Source organism: Leucopleurus acutus, assembly GCF_964270905.1.
Source record: "Leucopleurus acutus genome assembly, chromosome: 5".
In the NCBI taxonomy this organism is placed as follows: domain Eukaryota; kingdom Metazoa; phylum Chordata; class Mammalia; order Artiodactyla; family Delphinidae; genus Leucopleurus; species Leucopleurus acutus.
In genome coordinates, this window is record NC_139147.1 from 107,358,113 (window position 1) to 107,383,428 (window position 25,316).

At 40.0% G+C, this 25,316-nt stretch overlaps 1 protein-coding gene and 1 pseudogene across 5 annotated transcripts in view; both read left to right on the forward strand.

Annotated features, from left to right (window-relative positions):
* VEPH1 (ventricular zone expressed PH domain containing 1) overlaps window positions 1–25,316 on the forward strand; it is a 215,110-nt gene that overhangs the window by 9,397 nt on the left and 180,397 nt on the right. For all 4 annotated transcript variants that reach the window (XM_082839608.1, XM_082839609.1, XM_082839610.1 and 1 more), the window contains exon 3: window positions 21,538–21,753. In XM_082839608.1, the coding sequence (XP_082695734.1) occupies window positions 21,538–21,753 (216 nt within the window). The remainder of the gene's footprint in view (window positions 1–21,537; window positions 21,754–25,316) is intronic.
* LOC309962531 (THAP domain-containing protein 7-like) lies at window positions 170–17,987 on the forward strand (annotated as a pseudogene). Its single transcript has 2 exons — window positions 170–234; window positions 17,046–17,987. The product of its transcript is annotated as a THAP domain-containing protein 7-like (transcript).

Genomic DNA, 25,316 nt, shown 5'->3' on the forward strand with positions numbered 1-25,316 from the left:
TAGGTATCTGTATCTATATTTCCCTGAAGCCTATTTCCACTAGAGGTCACTAGTGTCAGTGATTTCTTCTGTTTCTTCATCAATTGCTTTGTCTCACAGATGTCAAATTCAGAATTTCAGGACTGGTGAGTTCTATTATGTGTCTCCACTTTTAACCATTAAGGCTGGCATGTCCTTTGTCATCAAGAGCACTGTCCATACTTTAAGCTCTCCACTTAGCATCCCACGAGACAAGTAGGTCTGGAGAGCTAGTAGTTCTCTTGAGATCTACATCTACTAATTTCTGTCACATCCCATTTTTTCCATTCTCTATCTGTAACCATGGCACAGAGTAGATAGGTGGCAGAATGAAAAGAATGATTTTTTTTAGAGGAAATCATGCAGATCATTCCAATTTTTAAATGCAGGGATCATGTTGATAGATCCAGTTTTGAAATTTGCTGATCAATCCTAGTTATAAACATGTCCCTGTTTGGCATTCCTTCCCAGCTCCCCTCCTTTAAAAGCCAGTTCAAGTTTCATTATTCCTGAAATGATTTCTAGTGGTTCTAGTTCTTAGTGGTTGCCTCTTTCTAAAAGGACTTAATTGCCCTTTTGCATTATACTTTTCTTATAGAAAGTCATCTATTCATATATCCTCAAGTGCAATCTCTACATGGGGGAATCCAGGATCTATGTTTTCAGCCTTCATATCTCTCGCTGAATTTCAAGCTCGTACTAATTGATATCCATCACCTCAGATTCAATATATCTAAATTAGAAGTTGTCACCTTTCTTCCAGTTATACTACCCTTTTCCTAGGTCTCCAGGTTTGAAACCTGGAGTCATTCTTGACCTCTTTCTCTCACTCTCGCCTTTTCCTGTAAGTTCTGTAGGCACTGCATGAGAAATGCCTCTCATCTGCTGCTTCCCTTCCCTTCCTGCTGCTATCACCTTGGCTTAGGCTCTCAAACTAATTGATATCCCTGCCTTTGGCCTTGCCTTTCTCTAGTTCAATCTACTAACAGTTACCAGCTTAAATTTCCTAAGCCAGGTTTTATTACATGTCTCTCCATTGTTCAAAGTGTATCCATGGTGCCTCAATACCCATGACATTCAATGACCAAGGCCAGTGATCAGTCCCCTGGACGACCATGCCTACTCTATGGTTACTTCCCTGTTAGCTGCATCCCATCCTTCCCTTATAACCAAGATCAGATAAATATTCCTTCTTAGGCCTTTCCTAATGACCCTGGATCTCAGTAATCAATTCCACTTCTCAATTCCTCTTTAGAAACAGAGAACTGGAAGGACCTTCTAAACTGTCTTGTCCAACTTCCTTACAGCACAGAAATCCCTTCTTTAGGATTCTCGACAAATAGGTGGCCTCTCCTTCTGTTTTTGCAATGATGGGGACATAGTACGTTTCTGATATTTTTTTCCTGCTCCACCATTTTCCTTTGGTAAATTGCCCCTTCCCATTGCCTGAAGCCTTCCTTGATGGGGCCTTGAGTCAAGGTTTTCTACTTTGCCTTTGACAGGGAGGGGGGAAGGCAGAAGTGGGGACACCTGACCCAAGCTATGCCAATCAGATTTTCTTTCCCAGTAATTCTAGAAAAGAAATCAGCAAAGGGTGAGCTATCATGATGACGGTGTCCCAAAGAAACAGTCCTTGCTTCCTGTCCCTCTATGACTATAGCTGCCTCAGTCATTGTCTTTCTAAGGCTAGATACTACAAATTTCCCTTCAAATCTGCAAGCCACCTCATATCTTTTAATTATTTTATTTGTTTGTTTATTTTGCTACAGCTCTCCAAACTTTTCCTGCTGCTTATGAACAAAGAATCCTAACTGTCAAAGAGATAGCTGTCTCACTGTTGGAAGTTCAAATTGTTAGTGTGTTCCTCCTTTTGGCCTAATAAAATCGCAGTCTATGTATTTTCTTTCTACTATTCTTTGTTCTATTCTCTGCCCTCAACAATCAAGAGAATCTAACCTCTGTTCCTACAAGAAGAACTTTAAACATGTGCAGATAGGTATCAGGTCTCACCTCTGGCTTCTCTTCCCAGCTGAATATCCTTATGTTTTTCCAGGACAAAGAAGGGCCTGTAGCAGGGATAGTTTACACCAGTCTCTGGTCTGGAAACTCAATTTTGTCAGTACATGAGAAATGCTATTTAAATCATGCTATCAGAAGTATGAAACATAATGGTGACTTAGTGATTTATAATGAAAAGTATAACGTCTGTCAGAATTATTGTGTGTTCCATGCTATTCTCCCCGACTCTATTTACCCAGTCTTTCTCTAGACAAGGAATATTATTACTGATAAGGCATCTTCCTCCTCTATTATAATCACATTTTAGCCCTACCTCCCGGAGATTGTATTTAACTTACCTGTAAAGTCACCCATGTATAGGTAGTGTCTTGCGTTAGCCCTGTAGTTATTAGCTAATCCCACTCATACAAGTGGGGTTTTTTCGTTTGTTTAATCCTCAAAGGGCAATCTTTTTTCCAGATTTTTGGAGGATGCCTCTTTGTAGCCTATGTTCTCAGAATTTTGGTTACCCTCCTCTGGAATCTTTTAAATTTATTATTGTAATTTATCATTGCCTAATACTTGAACCAATTGCTTGGAACAGTTGCTGATTCTAGTCAGATACTCTGCTTCTAAAACTTCTTTTCAATAGTAACATCACACAATTGGCCACATTTATCCTTTGATGAGCCAAGACCCTCAGGTTAAATCAAGATTTGTAATTAGATAACCTGAAAAAAATTTTTAAGTATAGAATGTCACATTTTAACCATTGAAATAATATTCTTGTCTTTAGGCCCTCATTCCAGAATGTTTATACCTTTTAAAAAACCATGATTCTGTCCAATATATTAGTTATCATTCCCAGCTTTGCAGAATCTGAAAATTCAGTAAGCAAGCCTCTAATCCTTCCCCCAAAGTCACTCATAAAACAATCGAATGTTACTAGACTCTGCTCTGCAGTCTATGCCCTTTTTTCCCATCAGTTACTCTAAAACAGAGCTCGAAAATATTTTATCCTCAGGCTTGATTTGAGAAAGTGACTTCTCACTCGAAATTCTAAGTTCCCAAATACACCTTTAAGTTTTGTCTTTTCATTTCAAGTCTTATCTGGACTACCTAGGCTCCCTCTTTCCAGACTATCCAGGTGAGACTCTCTCCCTATCCATTCAGCCTCTTCTCATACTCTCAGCACCACCTTTCCCACGATGCGCACCCATGCCTAATCGATCTACCCGTCTTCCAGTTCTCTTTAATTTTTTTAACAATAAAAAAAATGTTAGGTACACAAAAATCACCAAATTTAAGAAATTAAATAAAATTGTTATCACCTGCATGTGTCTCTCTAACCCAATGCACCTCCCTTTCTTCTCTTAAGGAAACCAATATCCTGTTGTGGTATTTATCCATACGTGTTTTTATTTCTTTGCTACATATGCACGGCTCAAAAATGATTTATAGCACTGTAGTTCATGTTTTTAAACTTTATATAAATAGTGTCATAAGTCTCAATGTTATGTTTTTGAGGTTTATCTATGTCGGTACCTGTAGTTCCAATTCTTTTGTTTTCAGTGAAATAGTGTATTCCATCACATGACTATGCCACAATTTATTTACGCAATCTTCTTTTGATGGACATTCACTATTTTAACAGTGCTGCAGTGAACATTCTTATAATTAACAATTTTGGCAAATGTGCTTAATATCTAGTGTACACAATCAGTAGTGAAACAACTAATTTTGGGGTTTTGTGTACTTTCAATTTTCTGATAAACCACCAAATTGCTCTCCAATGTGGTTTTACCAATTTACACTCCCATCAAACATGTACAGTATGAGAGTCCCAGTGGCTTTATTTCCTGATCAATGCTTGCTTTTATCAGATTTTTAAAGTGTCAGTTTAAGTGAAGCAGTGTCTGATTGTTATTTAAACTTTCACTCCTCTCATTATTATTATTATTACTTTTGCGGTACGCGGGCCTCTCACTGCTGTGGCCTCTCCCGTTGTGGAGCACAGGCTCCGGACACGCAGGCTCAGCGGCCATGGCTCACGGGCCCAGCCGCTCTGCGGCATGTGGGATCTTCCCGGAACGGGGCACGAACCCGTGTCCCCTGCATCGGCAGGCGGACTCTCAACCACTGCGCCACCAGGGAAGCCCTCACTCCTCTCATTATTAGGGAGTCTGACCATTTCTTCATATGTTTATTTGCTATTTGCCATTTGAGTTTTCTTTTAAGTAAAGCACCTCTTTATGGTTTGGGTTTTTTTTTTTTTCTTTCCATTTTTCTCTTGAGGTTTAAAAAGAATCTGTTCTTGTTAAAGGAGTTTTTTGTATATTTTTCTACAAAGCCTTTGTCACTTTGTGCATGTTGCATGTCTCTTACTCCAAATATAGCTTGCCTTTTTTTTTTTTTTTTCTTTTGCGGTACACGGGCCTCTCACTGTTGTGGTCTCTCCCGTTGCGGAGCACAGGCTCCGGACGCGCAGGCTCAGCGGCCATGGCTCACGGGCCCAGATGCTCCGCAGCATGTGGGATCCTCCCGGACCGGGGCACGAACCCCTGTCCCCTGCATCGGCAGGTGGACTCTGAACCTCTGCGCCACCAGGGAAGCCCAGCTTGCCTTTTACTGTAACATCTTGATATCCGATAGAATGAGTATCCCCAAACTCTTTCTTTAAAATTGTTTTGATTCATTTCTGTTCTTTAATAATTTTGTATTAAGCTTCTCAAGTTTCATGAATAATTCTGTCAGTATCTTGATTGAAATTTCATTATATCTATAGATTAATCTGAAGAAAATTAACATCTTTATGGTACTGTTTTCTTATCTGTAGATAATGTTCATCTGTCCATTTATTTAGATCTTCTTCAATATCTTTCAATAAGGTTTTATGATTTTTTTTCTTAAGGCTCTTGAGTCTTATACATTCTTTAAAATTTATAAATATTTTATGCTTTTAGCTGAAGTTATAAATGGTACCCTTTTAAAAAATTATATTTTTCAACTATTTTTGAGGTGATAATAGCATAAATGACACTTGTATAGTAATATTATGTCCAGTAAACTCCCTCAACTCTCTTATTACTTATAAATTTTTTCCATTTATTCAACAAATATTTATTAGGTACCTACTATGTTCCAGACACTTCTATGCTGAGGACATAGGAGTAAGTAAAATAGACCAAAAAAAAAAAAACAAAACACCTCTGCCTTCATCCATTGAATTGGGTGAGGCAGAAAATTAAATAAATAAGGAAAATATGTAGTATATTAGAAGAGGATAAGTGCTATGTAGAAAAATAAAACAAAGAATGGGGACATAAAATTGGAGGTTTGAAATTTTAAGTAGAACAGACAAGGCAGGCCATACTAAGAAGCTGACATTTAAGCAAAACTTGAAGGAGATGACGGAGCATTACCTGTGGATACCTGCAGGAAATCAATTCAGATAGAGGAACCATAAAGTACAAAGGTCCTTAAGTTGAGGGTAGCCTAGAGTTTTTGAGGAACAGCAAGGAGGTCAGTGTGCTTGCAGCAGAGGGAGCAAAGTGGAAAGATCATAGGAGATCGGGTCAGAAGGAAAGGGCAGGCTGGATCATATTGGTCCTTGGGCAGAGAGCTGGAGAGTTCTGACCAGAGAAGTAACATGATCTGACTTTCCTTTTCCTGTTTTGAAAAGAGTCTGCAAAAAGGCAAAAGTGGAAACAGGGTGGCCAATTAACCTGCTTCTGCAATAACCCAGATATAAGAAACAACAGAGACTCTTGGAGCAATAGAGGTGATAAGAAGTGTTCAGATTCTGGATATATTTTGAAAATGGTACAAACAAGATTCGTTGATATGGGTACGGCATGTAAAAAGAGAGAGAGAAAGGACTCGAAGATTTTTGGCCTGAAAAACTAGAATGATAAAATTGTTGTTAAGTAAAATGGAGAAGACTGGGAGGAACAGATTTGGGGGAGAGGTAGAGAGGAATCAAGAGTTCTTTGGACATGTAAAGTCTGAGCTGTCAGACATCTGAGCAGAGATATAGTGTAGATAGTTGGATATATGAGTCTGGGGTTGAGCAGAGAAGTCTGGGCTGGACATTTTAATGTTGGGACTCATCAGCCTTGAGACTGGATGAGATCACCAAGGAAGTGAGTGTAGACAGAGAAGAAGAAAGTCCAAAGGCTGAGTCCAGCGCACAAAGATCAAAAAGATGATGAAGGAGGACAAGTCAAGTACACTGAGAGAAGGGTCCAGTGAAAGAGGAAGAAAGTCAGAAGAGCATGATGTCCTGAGAGCCAAGTGGACACTATCAAGGACAGAGCGATGTCAAATGCTGCTGATAGGTCAAGTGATGTGAGGACTGAGTACTGACCATTATTCCAGCACATGAAGGTCATTGTGACTTGATAAAAACAGTATCATTGGGTAGAGAGGAGTGAAAACTGGATTGGAGTTCAAGACAGAATGGGAGGAGATTTGGAGAAAATGAGCCGTGACAACTCTGGGCATTTTCCTACCAAGAGGAACAGGGAAATGGAGTGGTAATTAGAAAGAATTAGGGAGTCCAAGAAAGGATTTTTTTAAGAAAAGAGAAGCACATTCTTTGGAATTTTTTATATATACAATCATTATCTTAAAATAATGATGGTTTTGTTTCTTCCTTCTCAATTCTTACGTCTTTTATTTGATTTCTCTGTCTCCTTGTCCTGACTAGCTCTCGAGAACAATGTTGAATACAATAGGAATAGCAGATACACTTTTTTCCTTCTTTAAAGGAAGCTTTCTGACTTTGCAATGTAAGTATAACGTCGTTTGCTCCAGGCTTTTGGTTAATATCTTTTGTCAGATTAAGGAGATTCCCTTTCATTTGTATTTTTCTAAGAACTGTTAAAGTGTATCAACTGCTTTTTCTAGATAATCCGATTTTCTCTTTTAATCTGTTAATGTGGTGAAATGCAGTAATAGATTTTTAAAATATAAAGCCATTGTTACACTCCTGGGATAAAATAAAATTTTACATTTATTTTATTTCCTGATTTGGTTTCATATTTTTAAAGGAGTTTTGGAACTGTAAGCTTGGCCTATAATTATCCTTTCTTCTACTAATTTTACCTGGCTTTGGTATCAAAGTATAAATACTAGTCTCATAAAATGAGTTGGGAAATATCTCCACATTTCTATTATATACAACAGTTTTATAAGGTGGTGATGATCTATTCCTTGATCTCACAAAACACCCTTGGGGCACCATGAGTTTGTTTGTTTGGTTTTCTGGGGTAGATTTCTGAGGTACTGATTCAATTTCTTTGAAGAAAATGGAAGGATTTTTGCTTCAGTCACTTTTGATAAAATATAATTTCTAGGAAATTGTACATCTTATCTGAGTTTTCAAATTGATTGGCATAAAAATGTTTGCATTATTTTGTGTGTGTTCTGCTGCATCTGTATTTAAATGCTCTTTTTCACTGATATTTTCTTTCATCAATATTTTTAGAATTTTGTCTTTTTTTAAAGCTTTTAGCATCTATATAGGATCTTTCTTTCTTATTAATTTCTTTTTTAATGTTTATGATTTTCCTCTTTATTCTTTCTCTGGTTGTATTCTGCTTTTTTTTTACTCATCTCCTGAGTTGTATGATTAGCTTATTGCTTTTTTTTACTTTCTTATTTTTTAATATAAGCACTTAAGATGATAGATTTCTTGCTAAGTACCACTTAGCTTTATCCTACAAGTTTTTGAGACGTAGTATTTTCATTATAAATTCTAAATACTTTATTGATTGTGATTTCCTCTTTGACTCATAAGTAAGTTAGAAGGTTGTGCTTTAATGTCCCAAAGAATATTTGTAATCTTGTTGAGTTAAAATTTAACTGCATTGTAGTCAGAGAATGTTAACTGCATGATACCAATTGTTTGGAAATGGTTGACTTGCTTTGTAGCATAGTTTATGGCTAATCTGTGTACATAGTAATAGCTAATACTTATGTAGCAGTTGCTTTGTTCCAGGAACTGTTCTAAGAGCTTATCACAAGTTAATATGCTTTTTCCTTTCTAAACTTTTGAGATAAATATACTAATATTATCCCCATTTTATAGACGAGGAAACTGAGAGACAGAGAGTTTAGTAATTTAACTTGTCCAAGATTATATAGCTAGTAAATTGTAGAGCCAAGAATCAAGTTCAGAGAGTTTGGCTTCCGAAACTGTTCTTAGCACCACACTATACTGCCTGCCTCTTTACATGTTTCATATGTGCCCAAGAAGAATGCGTATTTTCTAATCATTGAGCATAAGACATTAAGCTTGTCAATTAAAGAATTCTTATTAATTATATTGTTCAAATTTTCTATAGCCTTAATAAAATTGTTTTTGCTTGGACTGCCAATTGCTAAGAGAGGCATTTAAAAATTTTAAATTTCTATTTCTAGTCTCTTAGTAGTTACCTTTAAAATTTTAGCAAACATAGTCACTATATTTCATCAATTCTAAGATACTTTTCACATATCTATATCTCTGAAACAAGTATACATTTTATAATTGATTGAAATCTAACAGTTGCTATGGGCCAGGCAATAGGCATAATATAGTTGTCATTGCCCACGTATGCATGAACTTATCATAGCTTTGCATATTGTTACCATTCCAACGGAATTATGTGCATTATTATTACCAATATTGAGTTAATATACATTTAAAATGTTTCAAAACTTCTAAATATAATGTGGCACTGAAACAAAAACTTATTAGCAATGCAGAAAGGCATGGAAAGAGAGGACCAGGGTATAAATTCTGTATTAATGAATGAAATATTCATCATTGGGGGAAAGATAGAAATTCCATCTTTTCTTGCAAAACAGTAACTGAGAACTTTATGGAACCTAAAACAAAACAAAATAAAAACACCTTTTTATTACTGAGGTATTTGTAAAAGATTGCCTATTAAAATATAGTAAGTAGTGCAACTGAAAGCAGAAGAAACAGGCAATTCCCTTAGAATAGATGAAAGAAATTTCAAAGAAACGAATTCGTGTCGTGCATAAGATTTTCTTTAAGGCATGATATAACACAATTAAATGGCACATTTTTCTCTTTCTTCGTAATGGTAGGTCTTATAATTGACACCTTCTTACATGTGATGTACATCTGGTATAATGAATGTCTAAAGTTATGCAATGGCTCTGTTCTCCTCCTATTACCACAAGGAAGTTGGAACACTTTAATATTCATCTTACATATTCTTAAGCAGCACTTTTATTCTACCTTGTTTAATGCCCTCAAAACTATTCTTTAAAATTACTGACTTGTTTTTTTAAATTCAGCCAATGCTTACTTTGAGCACCTAAGGTACTGTTTCTTTTCTCACCATTCTTTTTTTTTTTTTAATTCTCTTCCTCCTTTTTTTTTTCCTTTTGAATCCAAATTCCTACTTTCTGAAGTATACATTTTAAAGCCCCTTCAGTGAAGGCCTGTTAGTAATAAACCCTCTCAATGTTTGTTTTTCTGTTTTTCAGACTTTTTGTCTTTGTTTTGCCCTTAATTTTGAATGATAATTACCTGGATATAGATTTCTAGATTTGTAGTCTTTTTATTCCTCAGTAATCTATACTATTGCTGTTGTGAAATCTGTCAGTTTGTCATTCCTTTATGCATAATCTACTTTTTTCTATTTTAATATTTTCTCTGTGTCTTTGATGTTATAGGTTTTCACTATTATGTGTCTAGATGTGGTTTTATTTGTGTACTTCTACTTAATCCTCATTGTGTTTTGTGATTTTGAGTTTTATGCCTTTTATCAAACTTGGAAAGTTCTTAAATATTATATCAAATATTGCCTTTCCCATCTAATCTCTCCTTCTGGAAATCCTATTTATTTACTTATTTATGCATTCCAAAAATATGTTTTGAGTACCTACTATCTTCCAGCAATGTTTTTAGATATTGGGAATATAATGGTAAACAAAGCAGACAAAAAGAATTGCCCTCATATCCTTTATATTCTATCCTATTTTATTCATGTCTTTCTTTTTAATTGTGGTATAATTGACATATAACATTATGTTAGTTTCAGGTATACAACATAATGATTTGATATTTGTATGTATTGCAGAATGGTCACCACAATAGGTCTAGTTAACATCCATCACCATCAAAGTTACAAATTTTTTCCCTTGTGATGATCGTTAATAACACTGTATTGCATATTTGAAAGCTGCTGAGAGAGTAGATCTTAAAGCTTCTCATCACAGGAAAAAAATGTTTTGGAACTCTATGTCTCTTCATCTTTTATATTTTCCATCTCTATGTGATACTTTGTTTTTTCGTTTCCTCAGCTCTATATTCCAATCCACTGAGTATTTGGGGGATGGAATTTGATTGCCATCCAAGTTTCATTTGGTTTCCATTCTAAGTTTCATTCGGTTCTTTTTGACATCTTTTGGGTCCTTTTTAAAGTGACTTGGTCTTTGTTCATAAAAATAATTTTCCTTTGGGGCTTCCTTGGTGGCACAGTGGTTGAGAGTCCGCCTGCCGATACAGGAGACGCGGGTTCATGCCCCGGTCCGGGAAGATCCCACATGCCGCAGAGCGGCTGGGCCCGTGAGCCATGACCGCTGAGCCTGCGCGTCCGGAGCCTGTGCTCCGCAACGGGAGAGGCCACACAGTGAGACACCCGCGTACTGCAAAAAAAAATAATAATAATTTTCCTTTATACATTGAATCATTTTGAACATATAATTGCATAATTTGAGATCAATAATTCTATTACTTGAAATTTTTGAGTATCTAATCTGCTTATTAGAGACTTAGTTTCTTATTTCTTTGAGTGTTTTATAAATCTGAATTTTTAAGTTGTGTTTAAATAAGGATTTTACTTGTGTGAATACTGAATTGCTTGAGGGTTGAGTGTTTTATCCCTCAAAGCAGTTTTATACTTGCTTCTGCTGGGAACCCCAGTGATATTATCATCTCTGGGACAGCTTTTGGTTTTGTTGTTGTTGTTAGTGTTAGTGTCTTGAGTTTGGAGATTCTTGGAATGGTAAAATAAATGAGGTATGCATATAGGTGTGGTTTTTAAAGTGGAAAGAGTGATACAAATATAAAGGATTATCAGTATGGATGCCAATGTAGAATGTGACCATAACCGAGGAGTAACTATGTGGTCTTTTTTGTGCTGTATGTTATTTAGTGGTTATGAAATAAATGTATAAAAATTGTAACCAAAGAAGGCAATATCTGTAATTCTCTGTAAGTTATAAACCCAAGGCTGGCTTTTAGGGTTCTGGTATCCTTAAGAGAAATAATAAACATAGTAATAGCTAACCTTTATCTGTACTTACTATGTGCCACACACTGTTGTAAATCCTTTCCCTGTATGTTAGCTCATTTAATCCTCACAACTATGACTATAGAAGGTAAATATTAACAACATTCCAATTTTAAAGATTAGGCAACTGAGTTATAGAGAGATAAGTGATTGCCCAAGATTGCAGAGCTGATAAGACCAGAACATAGCTTTGAGCTTGGGCAGTCTGACCCAAGAGCCCATGCTCATAACCACTATGTTATACTGTCTCTAAAGGGGAAGAGAAATGGTCCATCCTTTGCCATAAGATGTCTCCCTTCTTCTCTCTCAAGCCTCTACTTTCATGCCAAATCCACTCTTCCCACCACTAACCATTTTATTTCAGAGGTTCCACATTCCCTTTTGCCAGTGGGCCATTCCCTGAAGAGTGCTTACAACATAGAGAAGGGTGACTGAAAGGTTAATGGATGGTGATGTGGAGGTGTGGTGTCTATGGCTGAGTGGGAGTTATCCATCCTGATAACTAGGCCTGGAGCAGCACAATGCGTGCCTTTTTCATTGTCCTACTCCTCCATTTTGACATGCCCACCACTTTAGGATAAATTACTTTAAAATTGACAATGACCACGTCACTGTGAGAATGAATCTCTAAACTCAGCTTGATGGGTTTGCTATTAAATAGATCTGGTCCTTGGAAGATATTCATTTTAATATGCATGGGTACTAACCCAATCTTGTGCTCAAGCATAAACACATACATATGAACACATATATATTTCATAAGAACAGGGTGTTTCCTGGAATGTGAATCAGGAAAACCCTAACTTCAAAGCTGATTCTTCACCAAAAAGCTTTAAACTATTCAATTACATCATTAAAATAGTTAAAAAGGTTGGGTTTTTTTGTTTTTGTTTGTTTTGCTTTGTCTTTTTGAATATCTGCCGAAGGAAGCAGTTAACTACTAATTCAGGTTTTTCCCTTTACTGGAGGAAATCTCCTTTTTAGAGAATAAATTTTTCTTCATGTCATACATAGGAATTTGAATATATAAAATTTCCAGTTGAGAAATCTCTTTATTTTTAGTGCAGTGGTATGGAATAAGAAATTATTAGCTTCAAGAGGTTCACAGTAATAAGAAGGTTCCTAACTGGTGCACCTATACCTAATATATTAACATATCAGCTGAACTTACGACCAGTGTGAAGTGATTTATCCTTATGGACAGCTGCTCAACTTTGCTAGTTAGAAATCTTTGAATATATGCCTTTGGTTCAACAATCTCACTGACACTATCCTGTACACTCCAGCGTCATTCCAAGGCAGCTTTTTCAAAATTTCCTAAAAATTCAGTACTCTCTTAGCATGAAGTTATTGAACCTTTGTATTCATGAACCAAGACACATATATATGCCATGTGCTTTCATTGATTTGCACCTTCAACTTTGACTGAGGCTTGTTTCATCCAAATGAAAATCTCTTTGCTATTTGTTGTTAAATGTTTAGGCATGGTTTCGCATGTTTCTCAATGTCATCTATATAAGCTCTGTGGTAACTGGGTTCCAGGGACCCAATTTAAAATGACTGCTCCAAGGGAGAAACAAAATCTTGGGTGAGGCCATTTCCTTTGACCAAGGACAGTTTTGGCAGGCAAACTTGGCTATGAACCAGCTGAGAAAATGAGTGTCTTTTTCCTAGCAGGGGATTTGGGCAGTGTAGCATAGTCTCCACTACAGTCTACCCCTGGCACCATGTGAGTCCATTTGCTTTATGTAATCATTTCTTCCCATACGGAAGCAGCTTCTCAGAGATGCTGATTGATCTCTACCACTCCAGTTGGTATCAGTGCTGCAATTGGTACTCATTGTCTCAGTGGTAGGCTGAATAATGGTTCCCCAAAGATGTCCACATCTTAAACTCCAGAACCTACGGATTTTACCTTACATGGCAAAAGGGATTTTTCAGATGTAATATAGTTCAGGATCTTGACATGGGGAGATTGTTCTCTTTTATCTGGGTGGGCTTGGTATAATCACAAGGATCCTTGCAGTAGGGAGGCAAGAAAGTCAGAGGCAGAAGAAGGAGATGGAATGATGGAAGCGAGGTTGGAGTGATGTACTTTGAAGATGGAGGCTCATGGAGGCCATGAGTCAAGGAATGCACATAACTTGTAGAAACTAGAAAAGAAAAGGAATTGGATTCTCCCCTCAGAGCCTCCAGATGAACTATCCGTGCTTTAGCCCAATGAGACTCATTTTCAACTTTTTACCTCCAGAACTGTAAGAAAATTAATTTGTCAACACAAATTCTTGAGCCTCTAAATATGTGATAATTCATTACAGCAGCAACAAGAAAGCTGATATAGTCTTCCTCCTCCACCACCTATTCTAGATTCTCCTCACCTTCAGCTTGCACCTCTGCTGATTTAAGTTGCTTCTTAGTTGGGGGACTCAGATGCTTTTTCCTGAGGGATCTGAGACCCTGGTCTCCATGCCCTTCTTAGGCTGCGACTACTCCATTGTCCATTTACATCAAAATTGGGCAAGGGAGTGCCTACAGATGCCCCACTGTGTAACAGCAGCCCAACCTCCTCCTAATGCTGTGGCCAATTACCCTTGCCAGGATGGCAGCTCTTTTTGTTTTCTGCTGGTCTCTTGACTCGGGAACCTGGAGTGGCTGGGTTCCCAGGCTTGTGTATTCTACCCATAGTGAATTCAACACCATGCGATGGTCATTATTTTAGCATGTATGTATGTATATATATTGCTTGTTGGAGAATGGTGGCCCATTCATATAGAGTATTTGGCTGAGTTGCTCCTTCAAAAGCCTATTCTATTGATCTGCTAGTCCAGCAGTTTCAGGTGGTATGTGATAAGAACAAGTGATAGAATCCCATGATCATGTGCCGACTGCTGAACCTCCTTGCTGTAAAGTGGTTCTTTGGTCAGATACAATGTTTTGTGGGATCCTATGTCAGCAGATCACATACTCTGTGACCCCTTAAATAGTAGTTGAGGCTTAAGACCTGGGGGCAGGAAAGGCAAACTCAAACTCTGATTACATCTATTCAATAGGTATTGATGTCTTTTCTGGAGTGGAAAGACCTAAAGCAAAAGAATTGCCATCAAATGATTGATTGGTTGCCATTTTGGGGGCTCAGCACTGACCTCTGTTGCCAGCAGACTGCACACTTAGGCAATGACAATAATAACAAGATCAACCTTGGTGAGTAGGAGCTTATGCTGTTGGGTGATGCCTAGCTTATATCCCAAGGCTACTCCATTCATGCACCCACTGGATCACACTGTAGTGGCTATGATAAAGCTGATGTCATCTAAGCCATTCTATCCACTTGTTTTTTTAGTGCCTCTTCTGTGGTTAATGCTCTCATGGGCATTAAAATGGGATAAAAAAGATATCTACACTTTGTGCCAAATTCCATGTATCAAACCACATGTTTCTTGCTCAGAGTTCCTTATCTCTGATCTCTCAATCTTCCTTCTTCCAGGCCCTTGGCCATTCAGCCAAGCCGTCTGCCACCACTCATGATTCTTAGCTCTTACCTGTACGTTCCTTTTTCCATACAAAGTTAATGGCCAAGTGCACAGCCTGAAGCTCTGTCCATTGGGAGAATTTTCTCTTATTGTTGTCATTCAAGGTCTACTTCTAACTAGGTCTACACTGTAACAGCAGTCAAATTTTGACTTCCATCCACATACTGAGCTAACCCATCAGTAGTCCAAGTTCAGATGTTTTCCTACTCTGTCAGCAGATCATAAGGGAACCTGCCATATGACTGTGTCCTGGAGGTGTCATTTCTATAGTAGTAGATGACATAGGAGTCTAGGCTAAATATATTTTTTCACATAATTAAATTCTGAAAATTAGTGCCAACAAAATCTTCTTTCCTATTCAATTAAAACCAAAGAGAATATTATGCTTAGTGAAATAAGTCAGAGAAATACAAATACTATATGATATCACTTATATGTGGAATCTAAAAAATAATACAAATGAATGTATACAAGACAGAAACAAACTCACAAACATAGAAAACAAACGTGTGGATATCAAAGGGGAGAGGGAAGAAGGGAGGGACAAATCAGGGGTATGGGATTAACAGATATAAATCACTATATATAAAACAGATAAGCAACAAGGATTTACTATATAGCATTATACCCATTATCTTATAATAACCTATAATGGAATATAATCTGCAAAAATACTGAACCACTATGCTGTACACCTGAAACTAACACACTTGAAACTAACATAATATTGTATATTGTGATATATATATCAACTATACTTCAATTTTTTACAAATTAAATAAATGAATAAAACTAATGAACCTTTACTGGGCATCAACTATGTACCAGGTACGATTATATGTTCCAGAAGCACTGTGGTACACAATTTCCTCCTCTTCTTGGAGTCCAGAGAGCTTAGGTCCAGAGAGCTTAGAGAAAATGTTATGGAGTAATCATATTAACCATCTTAGCATTTACAGTTGGAATACAGGCTTCCTTCTGTCTATGGTATTGGTTCTGTTTCATCTGATTTTATGTATATTCCCTTTATTACATAAAGTAACCAATATGATGCTGCTTCATATTTGAAGATGATGCCATTAAAATAACTGCTTTTTACAAGAACAATTATGGCCAAAGATAGTGATTTTAGCCCAATGGTGTTCTCTGTTATTTTTCTCCCCTAAGGATGGTTTCGGTTTTTCTGTTGCTGCAGAGATTTTTGGAAAAGTCAGCGTCACTTATTTGCCCTCTAATATTCCATTTTTCTCTATGACTTGGCTCTATAAGTACCTATTTGCTATATAGGTTCTGGCACAAGTAATAAGTCTGCTGCATTAAAATTAAAAATACACTCACCAACAAAGGAGAAAGGTAAAAGAAAATATAATAAACAGTCCACCAAACCAAGTGATGTTCATTCTAGGAATATGGTGATGGATTAATATCCGGAAATTTCATACTGTATGAGAACATAACACTTCACATCCATAAGCCAGGTAAGGAAAAAAATGCTTGGTTACCTCTATAGATGCTGAAAGGACATGAAAAAAATTAAAACAAATATTTAAACTTTCAAAATAGAAAGTGGTGCATCTATATGATTTAAAACACAGTATTTTCTTGCTTTTGGCCATAAAATTGTATATATCAAAAATCAGGAACTAAAACCAGAAACTAAACCGCATTCTTTCTTTTACCCTTTTTATGTGAAATAGCTTAGGAAATTCTAGCTGACACAATAAGCCGTGAGATATATAAAAGGTACAGATACAATACAGAAATCTTTCTAGTAAACCCAAGAGAATGATCATCAAAAATACTACAATTAAGAAGGCTAGAGGGCTTCCCTGGTGGCGCAGTGGTTGAGAATCTGCTTGCCAATGCAGGGGACATGGGTTTGAGCCCTGGTCCGGGAAAATCCCACATGCTGCAGACCAACTAAGCCCGTGCACCACAACTACTGAGCCCACGTGCCACAACTACTGAAGCCCACGCGCCTAGAGCCTGCGCTCCGCGACAAGAGAAGCCACCGCAATGACAAGCCCACGCACCGCAAGGAAGAGTAGCCCCCGCTCGCGGCAACCACAGAAAGCCTGCCCTCAGCAACGAAGACCCAACGCAGCCAAAAATAAAGTAAATAAAATTAATAAATTTTTTTAAAAAAAGACAAGCTAAACGGCTCGGTATCACATCTCGCCAGACTTCAGCGCAGCAATGGTGAAACCACGTCCCATCACTGCTCCGTGCAGGGAAGTGCACGTGGGACACGTGTGACACGTGCAACCGTGGCATCTCCTTCCACAGGCTTCCCAAGAAGGACAACCAGAGGCGAGGCTTGTGGCTGGCCAACTACCAGCGCCTGGACCCCAGTGGCCAGGGCCTGTGGGACCCGGCACCCGAGTACATCTGCTTCAAACACTTTGAGGAGAACTGCTTTGAACTGGTGGGAATCAGTGGGTATCACAGGCTGAAGGAGGGAGCAGTTCCCACAATATCTGAGTGCTTCTCCAAGTTCCGCCCAACGACCAGGACCCAGAGGCACAGTTACCCACTTGGACCTCCTAAAGCCAGCCAGCTCCCGCCACGCAGTAAGCACTGCTCTGAGGGCCAAGGGCCCACAATGCCAACTTCTCCGCCTCCACCTCCTGACGTCACCTGCCTTCCGGCGGAAGAGGCGTCAGCCCCTGCAGCTTTGCCTACCTCCCCCACTGAGAGGGTGGAGGCTCGCCTCCGTAGCGCCTTCTCAGACCTCTTGGGGACCCTGGGCGCCCAGGCAGATGAAGCGGGCCGCAGCACTGATCCGGCACCCAAGCGGGAACCGGCAGCCGTCGCCTCTGGAGCCGGGGACCGCCTCCCCCTCGGGCTGTGTGCTGCGCCTCCCTCCACCCGCCGGAGCCTCCATCCAAAACGAGCCCAGTGACCGGGTGGGCAGCGGCCTGCTCTGGAAGCGGCGGGCTGAGGCCGCACCTGACGCCCTGGACAAGGCCCAGCGCCAGCTGCAGGCCTGCAAGCGGCGGGAGCAGAGGCTGACCAAGCTGCAGCAGGGGCGGCGCGGGAGAAGAGGGCGCAGGCGGCTACCTGCCGGACTCTGCAGGAGCGTGCGCAGGACTTTGCCATGCAGCTAAGCCGCAGCATGGCCTGAGCGAGGGGCTGCCCGTCAGGGCTCCAGCCTCTGCCAAACTCAGAATCCTCCTGGAGAGGGACCTGACCTGAGCTGCGTTCACCAGACCTGCCAGATGCCAAAATAAATGGGATTCTAGAAGGAAGCCCTGCTCTCTGGCTCAGCTCCCCACTCACCACCAGGCCTGTCTCGTCGGAAAAACACAAGAATGACGATTACTGACCTCCTGAGGCTGCTATGCTTGGCAAGTAGTGAGGGCCTTACAATGACCTTTCTGGTCCCTGGAGGGCAGGGATGAGGCATGTGGGGAGCAGAGGGACAGGCACGTGGGCAGCCATCCTGGCCTCGACCTGTGTCCCCATTTTCCTTCAGTTCAGCTGGAATGTGGAAGGCCTCCCCTCACCTATGGTCATCAGGTAAGTGTGTGAGGTGACGTACAGCACACGTGACCTCTGCCTCTTGGGCCTCGGCCACAACGGCCCCAAGAGCACCACTGAATTCTTTCTAGTCCTGGAAACAGCCACACAGTGTTGTGAAATTTGCTTTTGGGGGCCCTCGGAGTACAACTTCATTGATTCACATTATGCCTGGGAGAGTGGAACGGCCATTACAGGAGGCGGACGCAGAGCAGGGTTCACAGGTGGTTCCCGAGCCCAAACTCTGAGGCCAGCTGAGGCGCATCTTGCACCGCCGGCTGCTAGCTTGCAGGTGGCTACAGGTGAACTCCCGTCGCCTCAGGGCCACCCGGTCACCAGCACACGGCACCCGGGACTCTTCAGCAAGGCCTGAGGAGTGGCAGGTGCTGCATTTACACGGGGCACAACCAGAGGCAGGAAACGAACTCTAAGGCCCAGAAGGTAGACCATCTTTCCCTAAAGTGGCTTTCTGGCAGCTGGGGCAGAAGGGTGCTTGTTCCCAGGAGGGAGGCAGAGTGGTGGCTTCTGCACCGGGCTGGACTCTCAGCACCTTCTGCCGGGACAGGGAAGGACCCGGTGGGGTGGCCTGCCCTCGCTTTCCCGGCCCAGGCAGGAGCCTCCAGTGCAGCCCAGGAGCAAGGCAGCCACAGAGGGGCCGGGAGAGCCGGCTCCAGCCCCCCAGGGCTCCGCTCCGGTGGGGAGAGGCCAGAAGTCGGCCTGCATTCCTCCCACCGGCCTTCCAACTACCTGGCGGGGGCACCCCCGGTAGGGGTGGGGAGCTGCTGGCATGAACAGAGAACCAGGCAAGACTGGCTGATCCTGAGGCCTCTGGTGGCACGGCCAGGCCTCAGCTCCAGGAGACCGCGGACTGGAACCCACCAGTGGGGACTGTGTGGCAAGGTTTGTGTGTAGGTAGCACTGCTGTGGCTTTAATGGAGCAAGCCTGTGACAAATACTTACGAGAGACAAAAAAAAAAAAAATTGAACAAGTAAACAGAAGAGACAGCCCTGAATTAGAACCTGATATACACATAAAACAATAACTAGGAAATGCATTATTCAGTGAATAATGATGGGAAAATTAGATGAGCTAATTCGTAGAAAATGAACATCTTTACTTGCTTCCATAAATGCCAGATAGACTCAAGAGCTAAGTGAATGGTTAAAAGATTAATTTCTAAAATACTAAACATTAAATGTTGTTGAGTTGTTTTTTTAATGTAGAAAAAATACAGGTAAATTTTTAAAAAATATTTATTTATTTATTTGGCTGTGCCGGATCTTAGTTGTGGCATGCAGGATTTTCGTTACCACGTGCGGGATCTTTTAGTTGCAGCATGTGAACTCTTAGTTGTGGCATGTGAGATCTAGTTCCCTGACCAGGAATCAAACCTGGGCTCCCTGCATTGGGAGTGTGGAGTCCTGGCCACTGGACCACCAGGGAAGTCTCCAGGTAAATTTTTATTAAACCTTTGAATAAAGAAAACATGAAGTTAATAAAAAGCTATTAAAGGAATCACAAAGAAAGGGAGGGAGGGAGGGAGGGAGGAAGGAAGGAGTGCATGTAGATGGAGATTTGTATGAGCATAGAGTACATCTGTCAAATACGTGAGAAATTGGTGAGCATGGTTTCCCCAGGGAAGGGAACTGACGTGAAGGGGAGACTAACTTTTCAGTGTAAATCTTTTCCTTGTGTCTTTTGTATTTTTGTACCATGTCCATGTATTATCTTTTCAAAAAACTAATAATTTAACTAACTTTAATTTCCAATTTAAAAAAGGAGAAACAATAAAGTCCCCAAAGACTGATAGATTTGGCTATCTAAAACCTTAGCATGTCAATAAGAGCAGCAAAACAACTAAAAATAATGTAACAAGGGGACATATTCACAACCAATATGCCAAAGGTTGACATAATATCCTTAATAGAAAAAGATATTATTTCACCAAAGAAGGACCAAAAAAAAAAAAAAATGAAGTCATTTAAGGAAAAATAGACATAAGATACAGTGGGCAATTCCCAAAGGAGGAAATACAAATGACAAATAAAACGTGTGAAAATATTCAACCTTACTTCTGATCAAGAAATTCCAAGGAAAACAGCAATGAGATACTGTTTTTCACCGATCAAATTAGCAAAAATTAAAAATACTGTGTTTTTGCAAAGGTACAATGGGCAGAGCTCGCTTTAACCCAACTGATGGGAGTATAAATCAGTAAGACCTTTCTGGAAAATAGTTTGGCAGTATGTATCATGAGCCTTAAAATGTTCCTGAGTTTTGTCTCAGAAATTTCCACTTCTGTTGAATCTGGACTATACGTAATCTACAGCATGGAGAGGGCTTCACGCATAAGATATTTACTGCAACATTATTTGTAAGAGTAGAAAAAAGATCAAGCTAGAGCCTGCAGTTGGACAGGAAAGCCCCACCACTTCCTGGCTCTAATGGCACATGATGGTGCAAGAGTCTAAGCTCTTCCCTGCTCTGTTTTGTGTCCAGTTTTACCAGTCCACCACACAGAGTTCACAGGCCGATTTTCCAAGTTAAAGTGATGGACCTATTTTTCACATTTAGATTTTTTGAAGGGTCATATTACCTCTCCATAAAGATCATTAGGTATTTGAGGAAGAATTAAAATAGGAGAATAGAAGGAAATTTGGTTGGGGAGAGCTACAATGGACTTGGTAGTTATTTGAATTGAAAAGGAAGAGATGAAATGATAAGTTCTGTTATGTGCAGAAAGAGAGAGAACACTCCTGAGGGGAAATTGGAGAGTAATTTGAAACATTTCACAAAAGTTGCTGAAATGTCAGAGCAAAAAGTAAACCCTGACCTCTAATGAACTTAGAAACTGAAATAGCCTGAAATTTGAACCCACGTGCAAGTGAATAATTAAGCTCCTTTGGACTCTCCCTGCTCCCTGTCTGTGTATCGGATAGTACAAACCTGCTCCATTTTAGCACGTTTGCAAATCTGCCTAGTCCACAAAGTACTCATCTCCAAAGAAGGAGGTATTGCATTGGGCTTTACAACCTCATCCTTTAGCCGCAGGGTGGCACACCCATTTGCTAAGTGACTGAGTTCATATTTTGTAGGTCCTTCAAAGGATAACTTTCCAGAGTATTATTTAACATGAAGGTTTTCTTTCAAACAGGATTACCAAACCAATAACAATGACCAAGCAGTGGTTGAAATCTGTATCACACGAATCACAACAGCCATCAGAGAAACAGAGTCGATTGAAAAGCATGCAAAGGCCCTTGTGGGGCTCTGGGACTCCTGCCTGGAACACAACCTGAGACCGTCCGGGAAAGACGAAGACACTCCCCACGCAAAAATCGCATCTGATATCATGAGTTGCATTTTACAGGTACGTCAGTGTTCAGCATCATGCTATTTGAGACCGGCTTGGCAGCTTAGGTGAACACGTGGTGTCTCTGAACCGAGAGCCAATGTTTCTGTAGCATTCAGATACTGTAAAAAGACACCACCAACCATCAGTAGCTAAGCTGAGCAGGCTGGTAATTAATAAACCGAGAAGGTTGTACTGAGCCCCTACTGTATGCAGGACACACTGAGGGGAATTCAAAGTAACACCACAGCAAGCTCTGATCTATTTGGAGAGATAAGACGTGTACATATAAAAAGCTAACAGTAAAGCACTGTGTGTCCAGATCCAAATGAGGAACATTGGAAAATTCAGAAAAGGAGACCAAAGAGGGGGTGGAGTCTGAGTTGAGGGGCAGTGAGCTTGGAATATGTGGAGAGAAGTGGCTAAGTCATTTTTAAATGCATTTCTGTATGTACTGTGAATTTTCCATTATAATAATATTTGCCTGTTCTGACCATGTTTAAGTTCTTTCCTTTGGCATAAACATGAATTTGGAATTTGGGCTTAGCCATGAAATAATTATGTAAAATTAAAATGTTGGACAAGTCACATAACTTCTAAGCCACGGTTTCCTCCCTACAAAATGCAGATGAAGTGACATTGTGACAAATTTTACCAACCAGTAATGTTGATAGTTGTTTCTTTAAAAAGAATTCTGTGGTCAAATAAGTTGGGAAACACTGAATTCAGTTTTTCCCTTTTGAGCTGTCACAATGTTTCATAGCACATTAAAAGCTCTGAAAAGTCCTGCAATAAAGAAAGCTGGTTAATTGTTTAGAACAGCATTTTGCAGTCTGATTTGACCATGTAACTTCCTTCCCCATCTCACCCCAACACAACGTTTATGAGCATCCCTCAGAACTAGTGTTCTGTTGAGCATAGGTCAGGAAATTCCAGCTATGTTAAAGTGTTTAGCACTGTGTGTAGCAGCTAATATTAGCTTCCTTTCTTCTGTTTTTCCTCACAGTTGTCTGTGTTTAACTGAAGCATATTGCATTTTGTCTGCTCAGTTCCAGGACTGGTCAACTGAACAAAAGAGTCTCCACACACTATCATACTGTTTTTCCTTTGTCCCCAGGGTTAGAGATGGGAGGGGAGGAAATGGGAATTTCAGCGAAATTAATGGAAGATTAATGCTTTTGGATATAACAACAAAGACCTAACACACCTTTTCTTCATTAATTATTCTTCTATTTTTATCTTGAGTATTTATTAATTTTTAAATTTTATTTATTTTTTATACAATTTTTAAAGGTTACACTCCATTTATAGTTATTACAAAATATTGGCTATATTCCCAGTGTTGTACAATACATCCTTGAGCCTATCTTTCACTCGATAGTTTATACATCCCACTCCCCTACCCCTATGTCGCCCCTCCTCCCCTCCACTGGCAACCACTAGTTTGTTGATTATTCTTGACTATGTTATTGAAGTACATCAGAAACCTAGATTATTTCACTCCAAAGTGCCACTCCAACAGACATTCAGACAGAAACTCATAAATCAGCCCGATTCTCCAGCTCCCCCTGTGATTTCAAAACCACTGGTCTAGATTCCAGCAGCACTGTCCAACAGAAATACAATGCAAGCTACAAACATTAGCCACATATAGAATTTAAAATTTTCTAATAGCCATATTAAAAAGAGGTGAAAACAGATGAAATTGATTTGATATTATATTTTCCTTAACCCAGTATATCTAAAACGTTATTATTTCAACATGTAATAAGTGTAAAAATTAATGAGATGTTTTACTTGTTTTGTATACTAAGTCTCATAAATCCATTGTGTGTGTTAGCATGTCTTACTTTGCACTGGTCACAATTCAGGGGCTCAGTAGGTTCACTCGGCTCCTGTGTTGGTACAGTTCTAGAGGGTCTGGAAGGCTTTCTGGATGGAGATCGAATTTGAAAGGGTTATGAGCAATTATCAGGAATTTTACCAGGTAGGAGAAGTGGAGTGAGAGAACATCCCAAGTAGACAAAACAGATTGTACAAAAGTCCAAATTTGTGAAATGAGACCCAGATCAGAGAACTAAGCAGGCTGACCTTCCAAAATGCCCCAAAGTCTAACATAAAGGGGTGTTTCATTCTGGGTAAGGCATTATGTCTCCTACTTTAAAAAGGGGATGGTGGGGAGCAAATAAAAACGTGAAACTCACTGCTGATCAATGAGAATGAGTTTGTAAGATTGTTGAGAGTAGGGCCCTGAGGACAAGCACTGACATTTTGGGAAAGGACAGAGAAAAGGGCTAAGGGTTAGGCGTCTTGGTTGAGAGGGACAAGTGAGTCACAGGAGTGGGAGATTCTAGCCTGTAGGGCCAGTGTGGTCACAGGGCGTCCATTGTGTGTCCTCTGAGCAGGCAGAAGGTGTAATAATGGAAGATGGAAAGCCCTAAATGTAAACTTGCCTTTTTCAGAGCAAAGTGCAGCAATTTGTCCAGGCTACCCCTAGGGGTGTAGTCCCAGAAAGTCATTTCCCACGAACCAAAGGCAAGCCTGTGGTTGCAGCTTTGGCATTTAGCTTTCAATCAGATTTTAAGGGGAACATTTTGGCCTGCGGTAAATATTGAAAAGAAGATTTTGTCCTACTTGTAAAATAGGTTCTTGTGGGAAACATGTAGAAATCCAGATGACTCATATTCTGTTTTGTTTTTTCAGTAAAATAAAACAGTAGGTCAACTTTAAAGTCAACCACTTAACATTTTTAGCTACACACACAGATTCCCTCTCCGCCCACCTTACCTCCCAAGATAAGCAATCCCAGCCTCACACAACCTGACCAAGCAAGGGCCCACCAGTTCTTCTGCCCGTATTCTTAAACATTTTTTTTTTCTGGCCACTTTGCTGTCATTTGAAGCTAAATATGTTCACACACACACACAAGAAAAAACCTTTTTTTTTTCCTAAATTTCCTTTTTCAACCTACACTCAAACCTAATTCAGATGACCATTCCTATTCTACTTTTATATCTTTTTTTTTTTTTTTTTTTTTTTTTGCGGTATGCGGGCCTCTCACTGCCGCGGAGCACAGGCTCCGGACACGCAGGCCCAGCGGCCACGGCCCACGGGCCCAGCTGTTCCGCGGCACGCGGGATCCTCCCGGACCGGGGCACGAACCCGCGTCCCCCACATCGGCAGGTGGACCCCCAACCACTGCACCACCAGGGAAGCCCCCTGTTCTACTTTTAATAATTAGTGGTTATACTGCTTTCTTTTCTTGGTCCTAACTGTATGAACTTGCAACATTTACCTCAAAATAGTTTTAAAATTTTCAGAATTCACCTTCTATACCTTCCTCAATGCAGAATCTGTACATGTATGAGGCATGCATTTGTGAGTTCTGGTTTCTTTTGTGGTGGGTGATACTATCCTGCCATCCCACCCTGTGTCCTTAGACTTCTGTAAAATGAAGGATGAATCAGGTGAGCTCTCAGATCACCTCCTAGTCTGAAATTCTGACTCCCTTAGGAGATGCTGAGAGGTAGAAGAACAAAAGGCTTTAGAGCTTGAGGGCCTTAGAATCAGATACTCTTGGT